The following is a 17813-nucleotide window of genomic DNA, read 5'->3' as shown; positions in this document are numbered from 1 at the left end:
ACTGATTACAGCTGTGCTTTTGGTATAAACTTAACTTGACACGGAGGCAGTTAAATAGTAGAATCTAAACCTCTCCAGGTCCTGTTGTACATTTGGCTGACTTTGGCCTTGTTACATAGTGCTGAATATGCATTATAATTTTCAGAGTATAGATCAGGGGTCTTCAAATTTGGCCCTTTTATGACTTGTGGACTTCAACTCCCAGAATTCCTCAGCCAGGCATGCTGGCTGAGGAATTCTGGGAGTTGAAGTCCACAAGTCATAAAAGGGCCAAGTTTGAAGACCCCTGGTATAGATCATTTACTGCTGGCAATGCGTGTGTATGCATATATGTAATTTATAGGCCTTCAGATTAATTTAGGAAAACACATGATAAACAACTCAGAGAGGTAGTGGTTCCTCTTCATTGAATGTGTTCGAGTGAAGGCTATGCAGATATCTGTCTATGTATGAGGCCTTAATTTAAACTCCTGCACTGAGCAAGGAATGGATTTGGTGACCTAAATGTCCTTCCATTTCCATGTTTCTATGATAAATATATGGGTTAAACATCTGTCCCACTTACTGAATATACAAGACCATCCACCATCTCTATTTGGCTTTTCTCAGCTCCTTTTTGAGCATGTATTTTTTTTTAAAAAGTGGCACCCAGTTTTGTGTATGTGTGCCTTCGAGTCAGTGTTGATTCTTGGTGACTGCCTGTATAAGTCCTTGCAGTTTTTTGATAAGATTTTCGAAGTGGTTTGCCCTTGCCTGCTTCTTAGGTTTGAGAGGGAGTGACGGGCCCAAGATCACTGAGCCAACTTTGTGCCTAAGGCAGGACTAGAACTCATGATCTCCAAGTTTGTAGCCTGATGCCTTAACCCCTACACCAAATTGGCTTTCTTCAATTAGTTTGAGCTAATTTTTTAAAAACTTCTATTTAAGATAAACTACATTCACCATCCCTATTTTGTTACCATCTAGTTGCCTGATAGTTTACTGGTTGTTTTACACTTAGTTTTTACAGAAAACAAAACAATTCATTTTTAGGATTAGATTGAATTACTTTGCATGAGAAAAATCTTCAGTTACATACTGGAGCAACACAAATTCATTTTGCTCTCATGTAGTAAGTATACTTTCAACCTGTACAGGTGATTGCTTGTTGTTATTGTGAATTAGTTATTGTATTGGATGGTTGCAATTATTTTTATTTTCATAGGAGATACAATTGAATTTAAGAAGGGATACAACAGTGCACAAAAGCTGATTTCTTAAATAATGCCATATCCTCATTTATAGCTGTGGTGGGTTTTTTTTAGGGTAATTCTCAAATTCTGTTTCAGAATTTGGAAAATTGTTAATGTGGATTTACTTATAAAATGCCAACATGTCTCCAACTGTATGAAATCCTCAGACGTTAGAGATGTTATAATCTGGGCTTTTAATTTTTTCTTTAGGGCATCAAGAGAAAATCCAGCTATGCAAGAGAAGAAGAGATCGAGTCTTTGGCAGTTGTAAGTATTGAGATACAAATACTTGTATTTATGAAAAATAATATTATTACTCTTTTAGGGACTTTTAATTAGTAATGACTATCCATTATTTTCTTTTATTGTCTAGTATGCCAGACAGGTAAGACGTTAAAGCTGAATTATATTGTAAGATGCATCCTAAAAGATTTATTATGCACTTAGCAGAGAAATATAATTGTCTTTCTCTAATTGTGGCAGTTTAAAACCATATTGTTTGTATGCTTACTGATTTCAGTTCATCAAATCTGTTTGAGGGGAGTTCAAATTTTTTGCTTTTTGCTCTGTTTAATACTAAAGCTATAATTACTAAAATTGTACATGAGAGGTTGCATGACTGTCCTGTATCCTCAGAGTTTTTATTTTATTTTTGTGAGGAATCAGTTAGGATTATTTGGTTAATGAAAATGTTACGAGCTGGCAAAATTGCAGGGCTCAGCTGCTAAAGATTCAGAATCCTGCAGGTTTGTGTCTTCATAATACTGTTATTGCTGCTCACGTTGTCTGTTCTTACCTTCTGGTGTGGTATTGGACTGATATACAGAGATTGTAAATCCCTACGACCAAGACTAATTTATGAACATGATAATCCAGTATGTTTGGATATATACCCACAGATTTTAGTTTAATTGGACATATTTTGAGTAGTCTGGGTTATTAAAAAAAGAGATGAAAATAATATTTATTTAAAAAATAGGGGAAAGAAACAAGAGGAAATGGGCGAAGGGAGCAATATTCAATAGGAACCTAAAAGATGTAACAGTGGACAGGTCATGAATTTTATAGGTTGAGTGTATTCTGAAGTGCAATTGCCACCCAGAGGAAGCTCTTCTGTGAAGAACTGCAAGTCAACACTCTGCCACCCTTGGGATACAGAGCTAGCCTTCTCCCCTTGTTGTCTTAGTGATCAACCAGGACTATCATACTAGAAAGTGGTCTATGATATAGCTTGTATCTCCATTTTCTAAATCATATTCATGCTAATAGTTTAATTACTAGAAATGTGCTGTATACATATAAGGGAACTAAAAAAAACCCCTTTACAGTAGTCCTGGCTGAGACTGCTGAAGTTGGGCAAGCCCACTAGAAGCCTGGTGACTGGGAAGGCGTGCACAGCAGCCAAAGGGCAGAGATTCAAGGTAGGGGGAGATAGGTGGGAAGGGTTGAAGCTGAAGCAATCTGCTCGGGGCAGGAGAACATGACTACAGGACTGTGGCAACTATGATAAATGTGGGCCAGTTGCCAAGCAACCAAATTTTAATCACATGACTACAGGGGCCTTGCAATAATTATAAGTTCAAGGACCTGTTATAAGTCATTTTTTTCAGTGCTGTCAGATCTTCAAATGGTCACTGAACAAATGGTCATAATCTGAGTACTACCTTAATTATCAGGGACCAGAGTTTTGTAATATTTGACATGTGGCATCATCTTAGAGAGAACCATTCCTTCTCTTAGAACCACAGTTTTAGACATTTGGCTAGCCTTTAGCTACCCGTGAAACATTTTTGACTTGAAAGCATATGGGTTAATTCTGATGAGCTTTATAGCTATCTTCTAATGGTGTGGCTGTATTGAGCAGTGAATGGCTCTTCTTTTCTGCCCTGCTTTGTGTGAGGCACTGTGTTCAATGTGCATGTACTGTACATGTAAAACTCTGATGATCAAGGGGCTATATGTACTTACGTATTCAAGTGCTTTTGCTTTTTTCCCTTCCAGTTTTAGCAGATTATTCAGTTCATCGGGCAACACTACCAAGAAACCAGAACCACCAGTTAATGTTAAGTACAACGCACCAACCTCACACATTACTCCTTCAGTCAAGAAAAGAAGTAGCACCTTATCTCAGCTCCCAAGTGACAAATCAAAAGCTTTTGATTTCCTCAGTGAAGAGTAAGTTATGTTTTCTTTACAGAGTAAAAATATGCGTAGGCAGAACTTACCAACTATATAAATGACCATGGTCAATATATTTCTGAAGATTTGGCTTTGCATTCTGGGAATGCCTGGACTCATATCTGTACTGAATGCAGAAGTGGTATCAATGGTTCTGCCCAGCTTGATCTTGTTGCACTAGTTGTGTGTCTACCTGAGGTCAAACCTAGATGTGGTGATATATGTCTTATTACCTCTAGACTGGATTATTGCAATTCAAGCTACATCTTGAAACTGCACCTGGTCCAGAATATAACACTGAAAAGGCTGGTGGGTCTTCTCTTAAAGGACTACAGTCCTTTAACTCCCCCAAAGGCTATAATTCAAAACAGTGATGATGGTGGCTTTTCAAAACATGAAACATGAACTCAAGATGAGGTACCCTAAAGAACATTTTTTTCCAGACTAGTCTGCTTGTGCAATCTATTACCTGATGGAAAGAGACTTTTCTTTATGTTTCAGTTGACAGAAAGCATCTTCTTTGTAGTCATGTAAAACAATAGAATTGTTTATGATGGAAAAAACTAGTTAGATAATTTCTAGGAATTCTATTGTAAAGTCACATTTATATAAGGCCTTTTATTTGTTTTTTTAATTGTGTGTGATTATATATATGCTGCACTTGCCACCAATACTTCTATTGATAGAAAGAAGTATTTTGTACAGTAAATGGGAAAGTGCAATACGGGCATAAATAACTCAGCCTTTATAAGAACAATGTTATTTGTGTTTGCATGAATCTGGCAGATACTTGTAGGTGTAATTTATGGTGGAGAGGGACATGGCTCCTCCTCCTCCATCACATTCCTTTGTTGAAACATTTGTAGAAACAAGTTAAGCCTTTCTTTAATTTTCAAAAACTGCTCAGTAGTTCTCTGCAAATTTGAAATTTGTACTTGTTAAGTTGCTTTCTTCCTCCCAACTTTCTTACCTAATGGAATCTCAGTGATTCCATTGGCGCACACAGAAAGTTTTTAAGAGACCATCAACATATTCTGGGGGTAAGTCGGGCAGGGCAGATCATGCACATACCTTGAAAAAAGAGTAGGGAGCTCATGGACCTACAGAAGAATATTGGGAAAACATGTTTCTGGAAACCTGTCTGTGATTCTGTACTAATTAAAGCTTTTATATAGTGTTGAAATGTGGCTTCAATAATTTAAGCCTTAGGTCAGAGATAGATATTTTTTTCAGACCTGGTGTGCTACTCAAATGATGCGCTGCAAGCTGCTCTCAAAAATGTAGGCTAGGTGACATAGCAAAGAAACAAATGGCACCAAGACCAAATTTTAATCTGGGACTCAAATTAAATGTAATATGAGTTAAAATTAATTTAATGCAGTTAATACTATTTAAAGTTTTCCCTTTTTGTCATATAACATGTAACAGTTGATAGAAACTTTTGGAAATGTAATCTTGGGGACTAGGCATGGTACAACTCTTCTTTAAGGAACAGAAATCTAAATCGGTGTTGACAAGTTCTCATCAGCTCAAGTTTAAATTCTTAGAAGTTGCCAAGGGACATGCTGGCTATCGTCAGCTTCCAGTCATACTGTGGATGTCAAAACACTTTGAGGCCCATAAATATGAGACAAAACAGAAGAGAGGCAATCCTACTTAGGATGGGAATACTAGTCTTCCACGTTATAGCATTACCCATAATAGTTAACTTACCATGTGAGAAAAATCCTTTTTGCATGTATTTCACAGCAATTTAGGTATCTAGAAAGATCTTCATATTAAAATGCAACTCTATAAAATAAATTAGGAGCATGAAACTTTCTGTAAGTTTCATGCAGATCAGTTGAGGGTACTTTATTCACATAAAAAAATTCAGCCTGCAACCATGCAGATTAATTTTGTAGCTTTAAAAGCTTGGAAAAATGCTGTTCCTGCTTCAGAAATGAACTTTTACTGACAATGCAACAGTAATATGTTGTATAGATTAGCAAAAGTTGGTTTAATGTTCAGTGAAAGTAATTTTTACTAAAGCAACTTCTGCTACTCTGTGATTCTTCTATATAGTAAGAAAATACAATCTCTTTCTGTATTATTTAACTATTATTATACACTACTTACCCAAATAAAAGTCTTAATTTTTTCTCAAGCGATTTATTATAAAATGGGGATATTTTAGATTCATTGATAATACAATAATGGAGACAAATTATTATTATTATTTTCTTTTTTATAATCTGTTTTAGGGGAGGATCATCTTAAATTCAAGAGTACTTTTTTGGGTCAATATAGTAACTTTAAAGAACACCTGTTTTTGCATTCACTTAATCCGGATATCTGAAATATTTTTAACAATATGGAAGGAAATAGAATGATTTGTTTTTTTTAAAAAAAGTGTTTCCTGTGGTCTAGGTCTGAGGCCAGTATGGCCTCACGAAGAGAGCAAAAAAGAGAACAGTATCGCCAAGTGAAAGCCCACGTCCAGAAAGAAGATGGCCGAGTGCAAGCTTTTGGCTGGAGTCTTCCTCAGAAATATAAACAGGTATTGTGTAAGATATTAACCACCTGGCAAAGGAGAGGTAATACCCAACTTTGCGTATTACCTGTTCTTTATTGTTTAGGCATTATTGTTCCATGGGAATGTGATCACTGAAAGCATTTCTACTTACAAATCAAAGATGGGAAAATACAGTATTAGGGCCGCATGTTATGTCACGATGCAGCCACACCCATTAAGTGAAAATAAAGCTATGAATTGAAACACATGGTTATATAAAACTAATAGCCATGAAAAATTAACAGCCAGCTTGAAAGGGTGATGGTGATTTTTAAGTATGGGTGAAAATGAAGAAGAAAGTAAGTTGCAAGAGTCAGGTTTGGCTAGGAATATTTACCACTCTCCTCCTCCTTCTGGTACTGTACTAGGGCTGAAAGGGCCTTTTAAGCATCTTGCCTCCTGCAGCAAGGAAAGTCTTGGGAAGGCTTCTTTTGCAAGCTGCAGTGTACCACACGCAGGGCATAAATGGGAAAACAGTGCTACTCTACTGCTAAATGGTTAGCTAAGAACTAAAGATTTTTTTTTTTTACTAAAATGCATAACAGTGTATGATAGTGGTGTAATAATCTTGTGCATTTCTTACATTTTTATTATTGCCTGTTCACCGCCCTGAGTCCCGTAAGGGAGATAGGGCGGTATATAAATTTAAATAATAATAATAATAATAATAATAATAATAATAATAATAATAATAATAATAATAATAATAATAATAATAATAATAATAATGAAATCCCCAAATATTTTAATGAAGAGAGTTAGGCTTTTAGAGCCTTTGTATGAGAAGGCAACATATCTACTTAAGCATAATGCTGTTCAGAACAAAATCAATAAAAGGTTATTAAACTGTAAGAAGCGTATTTCATATATCTTGAGAACTGCAGATCTCTCTCTCATTCTCTCTGTCCGTTAGGCTATTCTTAGATAGGGATGTTAAAGACTTTTTTAAATAATAGAACTGTACCACTCTGGATAGAAACATATCTACCCCTCAGTCTTTTTATTTTAAAATAAAACTATTAGTTAACTTACATATGCCTAAGAGTTTAATATTTTTTGTGTGTGTCAAATCCATCAACAACTGCATTGAGTAATAGGACTTTAGTGCTGCCATGTGAAAGAATGCTAACTCTGTGATATTATAGAAATGTGAAAGAAGGTCAAAATAAATATCTCAGAGGTGAATGTGGGCATAGTGCGCTTAGTCTGATGTTTGCTCCCATGTTGATTATCATTTCTTTTGCCTTGTTTGGAATTCGTGTTGCTTCAGAGATGACGGGATTAGGATATTGATTCCTGTTACAATTATTGCCATTGTAATTTCAGCATCACCATTCCATACTTCCTCCACAAAGGGGAAAACTTGACAAGAGACCTTTGATCGCTGTTAAAAATCTAATTAGGGATGTTACTATAGGCTTGGGTGTAGTTTGGTGCTTTGGAAAATAACTTGATTTAACTTGGATGAAATCAAGGTCTATATGATTTAGCTTGGGTCCCATATCTGAAACAAAGTTTATCTTTCAAATTGAGTATAATGGAAAAAAAATGGTTGGGATGGATTATTTAGAACAGACATGTCAAACTTGCGTCATCACGTGACAGCGTGCAACGTTTCGGGACGGTTTTGTCGTTGCCGGCAGTGGGGGAAATAGATTCATGAATCATCTGGCACTTACGGTCTGCTGAGATTCAAAATACTTGTGCCTAGCTATTTGGCATTTGAAAGGCATATCCTCATAATATTAGAATATGCTAAATATGTTAAAGAAATTATTGAAAATGCTTCATTAGAATTCAGCAAGCACAGAGTAATTCCTAGATGGCCCTCAAAGATTTCCTTTAGCTTGAATATGCTGTCCTTAATCTAGGCTTGAAGCCCATGAGTATTATGTATATGGTTTCGCTATAATTCAGATTAAAAACCACAATTACCTATACCTGAAGACTTTTCTAAAACAAGTCACATATTAATCTACCCTATATTACATGCTGTCCTTTGGGGGTTTACAAATAGTCATCCCTTGTGGCCTTATCCAAGCCTCCATTTGCCCAACTAAGGACCAAGGATGATAAGGGCTTCTTCTGGAAGTTATATCGGGCAGAAAGATACTTAAAAGTATTAGAGTGGTAGAGTAGAATAGCTGTTTGTATCATCACTAAGGGATGATTCATGAAATATATTTGTGGATTATATATCAAGTATTTTCAATAAATGCTACAGCTTGGTCACCTTGCCTCAGTATGAAGGCCTTTGGAAAAAGAGTGTTGCAAGTTTTTTCCATTTACCAAGACCCATTTATGCATATCACTCTTCAGAATGCCTGTCCACACTGAACAAAGAGTGGGATTGGTCACTGAGTTGTTTCTGCTTTTGTGAGATGGAAGCTTCCAAACTTCAGCTAATTGGTCAGGAGCAGACTTTCATATTTGTAGCAGAATACTCTTCCTGTGTCGATCGCCTCTTCATTGTGTTTCAAGTGTCTGATAGGATGAAATGGAGTCACAGAATTCCTGTCTTCCTGGATGATAGAATTAACTCACTGTTGGCTTGCACCCTCATATCAAAATAAGCGTTACCTTTTCTTTCATTCTTTAGATTATAAATGGTGGTGCTCAGGGTGACAGCAGGATGAGGAATTTGCCTGTGCCTGTTTACCTGAGACCACTTGATGAAAAGGATACCTCCATGAAGGTAGATGAGTTTTTGTTTTCTTTGTCTCCTCTCATATATTACAAACAAATGCCAAAATGGCTGTTGGGTACCTTGTGAGGGGTGAGCTGATTTGTTATGTGTCAGGTGGGCATGGAAGCCCATTAAACGTGTGCATGATCTGAGTTGGGGGGATTGAGAGAGCAAACTGAAACATCATGACAGTAATGGACAGAAATAAGTACGGCAGGCAATCTCCTATCAAATCAGTGTTATATTTTCCTTTATTCCTTAGAGTATAAATGATGATGATGACGGGAGGATGTACTTAGGGATATTGGGTGTGCTATTTGAAAGTTGTCCCACTTGCCTGGCCCTTGTTTCTACCCTCAATGCCTGGTTATTGGATCCACGATGGCCCTGGATTCTAGTGATTGTTTCTAAATGCCAGGTTGGCTTGTAGTCAAAGTACATGATTCATGATCTTATGATGGATGAAGGTACCAACTTGTAGGAGTCTCTGATTATTAAATTCAGGTACAGGCTATACTTAAAGCATTGTTAGCATTTCATAAAGCTTAATTTGATAAAATGTTTTATCAAGCTCTCTTGTCATTAAAGCTATGGTGTGCTGTAGGAGCGAACCTATCTGGAGGGAAAACACGGGATGGTGGTTCAGTAGTTGGCGCCAGTGTCTTCTACAATGATATTGCAGCTACAGACATGGACAATGGCAAACCGAGAAGTGCATCTCAAAATAGCTTGGACAGATTGGATCAAGAACTCAAGGTAATGCTAGAAGTAGATTCAAAATGCAAATAGCTTCTGCTTTGTGTTTGTAGTTGAAAATACCTTTATTTCATAGTCCTGAATCTGAAGTGTGTGTGTGTCTGTGTGTAGGAGAAGAGCAGGCAGAGCTGGGGGGGCAGAGTTAAGTCCATCAGTTTGTGCATTCCCACAAGCACTCCCAAGTCCAACCCCTCCTGAATTCCATTGACCCTTATATGGCACTAATTTAATGTTGAACTTTAGTTGACCAGATTCTTTTTTTTTTCCATAAAATTTTTATTATTTTTAAATGAACAACAAATACAAATGATGCATCTACATACACTGACAAAAAATAACAATACTCAAAACATTTTCGGATACGCTCGGCAGTCCCCGCCCTGCCTCCATCCTCATCCACTTACCTCTCCTTCCTCTCCCTAAACCCACAACCTCTCCTCCTTCCTTCTTACCACCTCCTACATCCCCTCAGCCTTCTTGACCACCTCATCGAGTACAGATTGGGGTACTAGCCGAGCATATCCTCTTATTACAATTCCATTATAAACCTATAATAATTAAATACATCAATTTATAATTTCCCCTTAATCCCCTCCCCTCCCCGACTTCCCAGAACTAATTACAGGATTAAACACACCTCATAAAGCAATCAATTATAAAAAAAACTTTAACTCAAATAATAAAAAAACAAAAATTATACTCTATTTTAACACCAAAACTCAAAATATAATTATCCATCTTCCCCAAATCCAAATATCTAAAAATTAAACTTTACCATTTCTCTTATAATCATAATTCCATTAAATACAAAATTTAAATCCTTTAAAATAATATAATTATATATCATTAATCATCTAATGTCTTATAACAAATTCAAACCATAATATTAATCCAAAATTTTAAAGATATAAGCTTCAAAAACCTTCCTTATTAGTCTATCCCAGCTCTCCATTTTGCATCTCCCCCCAGTTTTTCATTCTTTTTCACATCACTAATACAAAATCAACCTTCAAGATCAATAAGTCTTCCTTTTACATTTTATAACGTGTCCGAAATTTTTGCAAGTAGTAAGCCTGTAAGCTTCTTCCAAAGGCACGAACAGCAACATCTTCAGCTGGTTTTCTCTGATGCACGACCCGTAAATTAATTCTATATAAACTTTTTTTTCTCAAAATTTCAACAGGGAGGTACACCAGAACCATAACCAAATCTGTTACAGCTTCCTTTCCCAGCTTTTCAAACTTATCATTTTCCAAATCTCTACCATATAGCATATCATTTTGGGGTATTTCCATAACAGATTCCACAGATTCCCTCCCACAGACCGGTACGCTCCCACAGAGCGGGCCTCCTCAGGGTGCCGTCGGCCAAGCAATGTCGGCTGGCGACCCCCAGGGGGAGGGCCTTCTCTGTGGGTGCCCCCACCCTCTGGAACGAGCTACCCCCCAAGATCCGGACAATCCCGGATCTCCTAACCTTCCGCCGCGCCCTCAAGACATGGCTTTTTCAGCAAGCGGGACTGACCTAGGGTGAATTTTAAATAGGGATAATTTTTAATGATTTTAATAATGTCACAGACTATAAATATTTGGTTTTAATTGGCTTTTATAGGGGAAATGTTGTGTTGTGTTGTTTATGTTGTGTTATTTTAATATGCTGTGAGCCGCCCTGAGTCCCGTGGGGAGAAGGGCGGCATATAAATTATGAAAAATAAAATAAACATCTTCTTCAACCTCTTCACATAATTTATCCGCCCGTTGCTCTGTGCAATCTGGAACTATAAACCTCTGGAGAGCAGATGCCACAGTTTCATACGATTCTTCCAATCTCTTAACCCAGAGATCTTTAACTTCCACTCCATGTTGCTTAACTGCTTGCATCAAAACATCCTGTAAGTCATTTATAATTAAAGATAAAGGCATTTTCAGTAGATTCCACTCAGCAACCCAAAAAAAATAAAAAGTTCTTTCTCACTTTTTTTCTCAGTTCCGCAGCCATTTTAAAACCATTCTCCAGACTTCTTTAAATATCACTTCAATAATCCAAAAGAGTAACAGTATTAATATCACCAACCAGTAGGCATCATAAATTCATTGCAGCTAAAACTTTCCAGAGCCGGAGAAGCAACAATGTATCTCTGTCCAGTTAGTAACCAAAAAAGAGTGAAAGTAAAAAATGAAAGTATTCCAGAGAAACGGCAATTCCGCAGCCATTTTCTCTCACTTTAAATCTCCACACAAAAAAAAGAAGATGCTAATATATTTTCAGAGTCAAAGTCACAAACAGTCCACTGTAACTCCAAGTCTCCTGTTTAGTTCCGTCTGCTTATAATTTAAGTCCAAATACCTTTCAGTAGCAGAGGTGGGAGCTGCATCTGGCTTCGCTCCAAATGAGTAGGAGCGAAGGCATCATGGGGCGCGGAGAACGTCCAGACTCCGGGCGAGCTAGCATCTCTTATCCCCGATTAAAGCAAAACCGGGGTGAGAGGAAGCTCTAGCCCTATCTGGACTTACCCCCCCCCTCTTCGCCCGAGGGACGAGGTTCCGAGCTGAGAGACAGCTGACGGACGCTGTCTCTTCAGGCTTTGACGCGCTCCCAGACGGGCGGCTAACAAAAGCCGCCATGCGGTGCAGCCTGTCACTACCGGAAGCCCCAGTTGACCAGATTCTTGATATAGGCTTGAAATCTTCTATGGTCCTTACTAATGGTCCTGATTCTTTGCACCTGGCAGTTTGCTTTACATAGCAGGAAAGTGAATTGTTATTTCAAAAAGGCCTGCCAGAACAGAAGTTAAAGAGTAGGTACATTTTTTTTCTCCCCCTATTTTTTGCCTTTAACGACAAACAAAAACATATTGCCTTCCGTTGGATTTATTGGGAGGGAAGTAATCAAAGTCATCACTTTGGTTAGTGTGAATTACAGTTGGAGGCATATTTGGGGATCAGTCTCTTTAAATCCCTCTCCTGTCATTGAAGTTCTTATATGGGGAGAACTGAATTTGGATCCTTCTGTTAACTAGGAAATTGCTCCCTGTCAAATCTTCCTCTTTGAAAATTGGTCAGGGACTGCAGAATCCATTCACGCTTCAAGGCTTTTGCTCATTCTGGGTAACTAAGGAGTACCCCACATTCTCTGTAACCAAACACATTCAGCAACCACTTGATAAATTTCAAAAGGGGACTAATAATCTACGGTGGCATTTGCATCTCTATTCCTTATTTGCAAGGTGCTGCATACTATTAGAAACACTTCCTGCTTTGTTTATATGCTAAGGAATTGTAGGTAGTCCTTGGCTTACAACCATTCATTTACCGATCATTCAAAATTACAACACACTGAGAAAAAAAAAATCGATCCTCTCTCTTATGCCTGTCACAGCATCCCCATGGACACGTGATCAAAATTTGGGCACTTGGTAACCGGCATGTATTTGATATGATTGCAGGGTCTCAGGGTCATTCTCTCATTAGGAATACGCAGCTACTCAAAATGAAAAGGAAAAAAGTGGCTCAGAGGAGAAGTAAGTGCACTCAGGCACTCAGTGTCACTGCCTTAAAGAAGTTGTACTTTTTCCTGGGCTCACAGAGCAGGGGTGTAATCCAGGGGTAGGCAACCTTGGCTCTTTTATGACTCGTGGACTTCAACTCCCAGAATTCCTGAGCCAGCATGGCTCAGCTTGGAAACCTCTCCCTTTCTCCTCGGCATGGCTGGCTCAGGAATTCTGGGAGTTGAAGTCCACGAGTCATAAAAGAGCCAAGGTTGCTTACCCCTGGTGTAGTCTCAGGAAGAATACATATGTGAGGCAAGGATTATGGAAGTAGCAACAGAATACAGTCATGTTATTATTTATGTAAATGTATTGAGTGTCCAACTCCAGTTATTGCATCTTATTAACTCCTCCTGAATTCAAATGCATATTTCAAATATGTATCTGGCAACTGGGTGTTACTGCCCTCTCGCCATAAAACAGAGGTTGTTATTGCACACTTTAAAACATAATTGTAGGTTTACATTGGTTGGTCTTGCTTTTTTTTTTTTCCTATATAGGACCAGCAAAAAGAGCTGAGAAACCAAGAAGAACTGTCAAGCCTTGTTTGGATCTGTACAAGTACCCATTCTGCTACAAAAGTTATCATTGTAGATGCTAACCAGCCAGGAAACATCCTAGACAGTTTCATTGTTTGTAATTCGCATGTACTATGTATAGCTAGCGTGCCAGGTAAGAGACACAGCATAACAACTGTTTTAAATTAATAGGGATTCTTTTCCCCTTGTTTTGACAAAACTGGATAAGCCTGGCTTTGGTCAAATTCAGCTAAAGAGTTGAGTCATTCTCAGACAACTTTTGCAAATTAGCTATTAATCTTTCTCTTGGATAGTTTTGACTGTTAGAAGTGCCTACCTAATATATAACCGACTTGGCAAATTGTAAAAATCTTAGGTGGCCAAATTCCGTTAAGGAAGCCAACCGTTTCTGTTGTGGCTCAGGAAAAATAAGTGAAATCTATTTTAAACACAAAATGTATTCCAAATACTTGAGACATGACTTCCGTAAAACCAGAAAGTTATTTCTAAGAACCAATAAATGTATTTTGGTACTTCATTTATTAATTATGCTATTTTATTATGTGCGTGGAGTTAAATGTTGAGATAGGAGCACATATACATAGTTGACTTTTGTGTTGGGAATAGGAGTAAAATTGTAAGCAGTCCATATGAATTGTGGAATTACAAGCAGTGGCCTTTTAAAATCTATTTATTTAAAATATTTCAATTTTCTAAAACTTAAAATGGCTGTTAACCAGATATTAAGACTGGATTTGGCATTTTGCCCATCTATTGAGTGTTTCTCAAGGATCCAGGATAGACAGAGGTGGATGTTTAATGGTGTTACAGATATCATTGTAAGACTAAGCTGCTCCAAGTAAAGCTGTCTCATCCTTACTGCTGGTTATATATTTATTGTTATTTGATTGTATTTTTTAAATTGTTATTAGCTGGCCAGAGTTCACAATGATGGGATGAGTGGGCATATAAAATTGAAATAAATAAACAAGTGTCACTGTAAAGCCAAGAATATATAGGATCTTGCGAATGTAAACTGTGTCAGACTCAGAACAGTTTCTGAATATGTAGGATTGTGGCTTTATTTAATTTATTATTATTAATATTATTTAAACAGCATCTGTCTTACAGAAAAGGCCTTGGGCATGGCTAGCCTATGAGGTTGTGCTCAGATTGAAGGATGAGCACAGGTAGATGAATCCCTAAAATTGTGGATGTTGTTATTAGATACTAGACTAGTTTTGGTCAAATAAATATGGGGGAATTGTTGGATTTACTCCAGGGGTTTATTTCTGTGTCTCATTGGTAGAATCTGTTCTTGTTAAGTAACTGTTTTAACCAAAGTTAGATTACAGACAACAATTTATCACTAAAATCCTGTTAGAAGAAAATGTCATTGCCCTAGTTGAGCAGTGAATAGATGTTTGATTGGTTTTAACTTGAGCTATAGGTGACAAGAATCAGTTTTTTTCTTTTCTTCTGGCCCCATAGTAGATTGTTCTTGGATCTCATTATCTTCCTATTCTGTTTTTCACAATTTTGTGAAATATCCAACGTAAACTTTTTTGTTTTTGAATCTGAAAGGGCTTATTGATTGGAGACTTGCAATTAAGATTTCATGTGCAGCAGACTATGAAAACTCATGCCATAATAAATGTGCTTTCTTTTTAATTTACCACAAAATACTTAGCTTTTATGGTTTATTCCTATGTGATCTTCCTATACAGAAGTGTAGTTTGAGTAAGCTTTATGTGAGATTGGAGAAGATACTTGTGTTTTCTCTTTTACTCTATTTTAAGGTGGATAGCAGTCTTGTATATTTTTACAGCTTAAATGAGATGCTTTGTACATTTTATATTAGAAAATTAAGTATTATTTTTTCTTAATGTCCAGGCCTCTTCTTGAGTATTTCTCTGATTCTGATAAATTTTGTTTAGTAGTTCACATAATAAAACTTGTAGAGATTTGCATAGAAAATTCTAGGTGAGGTGTCCTTTGTGCTCTCCAAGCTTGGTTGTTTTCTTGCAGATGTTTCAGTACCCAAACTAGGTAACGTCATCAGTGCTAGTCTGCAAGAAAACAACCAAGCTAAAGAGAGCACCGAGGACCTCTCATTTCTACCCTGAATTACAAATATTTTCCTTTATAGAATTCTAGGTGTTCTCTGAGCTTGTCTGCAATGTTTCATTACCTGAGTAGGTAGCCTAAACAGTGCTAATGAGTGTGGGGTTTGCTCCCTGTTTATATAGCTTACCAGTGTTGGTTGGGGTGTGGTTTTCTCTTTGGTAATTTTCTTGATTAGGGTATTGTTTTCTGTTTGATTCTTTGTCTGTTTATCTGGTGTTGGCTGCTAGATAGGATGTGTCACGGTCTTGTTTGTTTCTTAGCTTTGTTCTTTCTTTTGGATGGTATGTAAATATGCTTTATCTCTCAGCACCTAGGACTCCACACAATTCAACCCTGAGCTACATGTATTCCCTTCTGTTGGAAGATAACGATAATCAAACTGACAAATGTAACATTTTCTTTCAGGGGCTCGAGAGACTGACTACCCTACAGGAGAAGAAGGTTCACAGGAACCAGACTCTGGCGTAGTGGATAAGTCATCCTTGTGTGGCAGCATAAATAGCAATAGTTCAGCAGAAGCAGACTGTCTGTTAGGAGGAATCACAGTAGTTGGATGTACAGCTGAAGGCATTGCAAGTTCTGCTGCTATCCACAGTGCCAATACTGTTTCACCTGAGATAAACAAACCGCCAGGTATAAAAATCCTTGACATTCTGTGAAAAAGAAGCTAGCTCTCCTTTGTTGGGTTAAGCCCCTACCAACTTGTAGGTATATTGATGTAGGGTCTCAGCAACAATATGGAAGTGGTTGCCATCGTCCAGGATTTTAGTTTTGATTTTCCAATCAAACTGACAATGCTGCTAGTCAAGTAGGAGGTCTCTTCCTACTCAGCTTCTAAAATGTAGCTTAGTGCAACTAAGAAAATAAATACATTATTATTATTTAGCATTATATTCATTCCACAAGATAATTTTATTTCTAACTTTCCCTGGGATTTCTAGCTGAAGGGGGAAATCTCATTCTTTTAGAAAATGCAGAAAAGGGGTACTGTTTTATAATATACTAAGATGCATTTGTAATGTTGTAAATATTACAACACATTAATCATACAAGCCAGTTACATTTTAGTTAACAAGCAGAGATTGGGATGGAGAGGACAGTGTCACTTTCATATATTCTCTTTACTTACCATTATATTAAATATAAATTTGATATATAGTCTTCAACTTACGACCACAATTGAGCCCAAAGTTTCTATTGCTAAGTGAAACATTTGTTAAGTGAGTTTTGCCCCATTTTACAATCTTTTTTGCCACAATTGTTAAGTGAACCACTGCAGTTGTTAAGTTAGTAAAACGGTTGTTAAGTGAATCTGGCTTCCCAATTGACTTTGCTTGTCAGAAGGTCACAAAAAGGGATCACGTGACACTGGGACATAAATATGAGCCTGTTGTCAAGCGTCTGAATTTTGAACATGTGACTGTTAGGATGCTACAATGGTTATAAGTCTGAAAAACGATCATAAGTCACTTTTTTTGAGTGCTCCCTAACCTTAGCCTGGCTTTATATTGGAAGCTGTAGATAGGAAGTTCTGTATTTCAGAAATTATGCTAACTTCAGTGAATGTGGGAAAAGCAGTTCAACTTTTTGGGTGGGATAAAAACATTTCTCCAGGCGTCTTTTAATATTTCAAGAAGTGTGTGACTGAATAGGACTTGAGTTTTATTGCATAGCCCAAAGCTGCCATTAACTTAATAATTATTTTAAGAAAAAAGCCTGATTCCTAAATAATTAGAATTGTCTTATTTCCCAAAATAATTTTTTAAATTTAAAGACATCAAGAATCAATTGTTAGTTTTAACAATTTCTGGTTTTCTTGTGGTCGGGTGGAGAAAGGAAAGATGGAGATGACAGTGTGCATAAAATACTTTCACAAAATGCTAATCATATTAAGCATTGCCTTCCCAAAAGCCCTTTGTACTGAGGTAGTAGCTTGCCCATTGTTTCTGGCTGAATTATGTTAGGGCTAATTATCACTGTCTTTTGGTGTGGTTCAGCTTGGAAGGAAAAATAGATTCTATTAATAAATAGCTGACTTAAGTATTTGCTTGAATAGAATAGGGTGTATAAATCAAATTTTAAAAAATAAAGGCAGTGACCAGTGAACTGGAAAATTAAAATAGGTTGCATATATTAATGAAGTAATTCTATGTTCACTGCTTAGTTCATGAAGGAGGCTACTTTCAATTTGGAAGAGTCTAAATGTATAATAACC

The 17813-nt window shown here is 37.1% G+C and overlaps 1 protein-coding gene across 4 annotated transcripts in view; it reads left to right on the top strand.

Moving 5' to 3' along the window:
- The window catches only part of SPAG9 (sperm associated antigen 9), a 95205-nt gene that overhangs the window by 54854 nt on the left and 22538 nt on the right, over positions 1–17813 (top strand). For all 4 annotated transcript variants that reach the window (XM_015815703.1, XM_015815704.1, XM_015815705.1 and 1 more), the window contains 7 exons: positions 1443–1499; positions 3234–3407; positions 5820–5949; positions 8564–8659; positions 9239–9406; positions 13454–13625; positions 16004–16231. In XM_015815703.1, coding sequence (XP_015671189.1) covers positions 1443–1499; positions 3234–3407; positions 5820–5949; positions 8564–8659; positions 9239–9406; positions 13454–13625; positions 16004–16231 — 1025 coding nt within the window. The remainder of the gene's footprint in view (positions 1–1442; positions 1500–3233; positions 3408–5819; positions 5950–8563; positions 8660–9238; positions 9407–13453; positions 13626–16003; positions 16232–17813) is intronic.

Source organism: Protobothrops mucrosquamatus, unplaced genomic scaffold, assembly GCF_001527695.2.
Source record: "Protobothrops mucrosquamatus isolate PMUCROS unplaced genomic scaffold, P.Mucros_1.0 scaffold369, whole genome shotgun sequence".
In the NCBI taxonomy this organism is placed as follows: domain Eukaryota; kingdom Metazoa; phylum Chordata; class Lepidosauria; order Squamata; family Viperidae; genus Protobothrops; species Protobothrops mucrosquamatus.
This window is presented reverse-complemented; position numbering and strand designations above follow the sequence as displayed.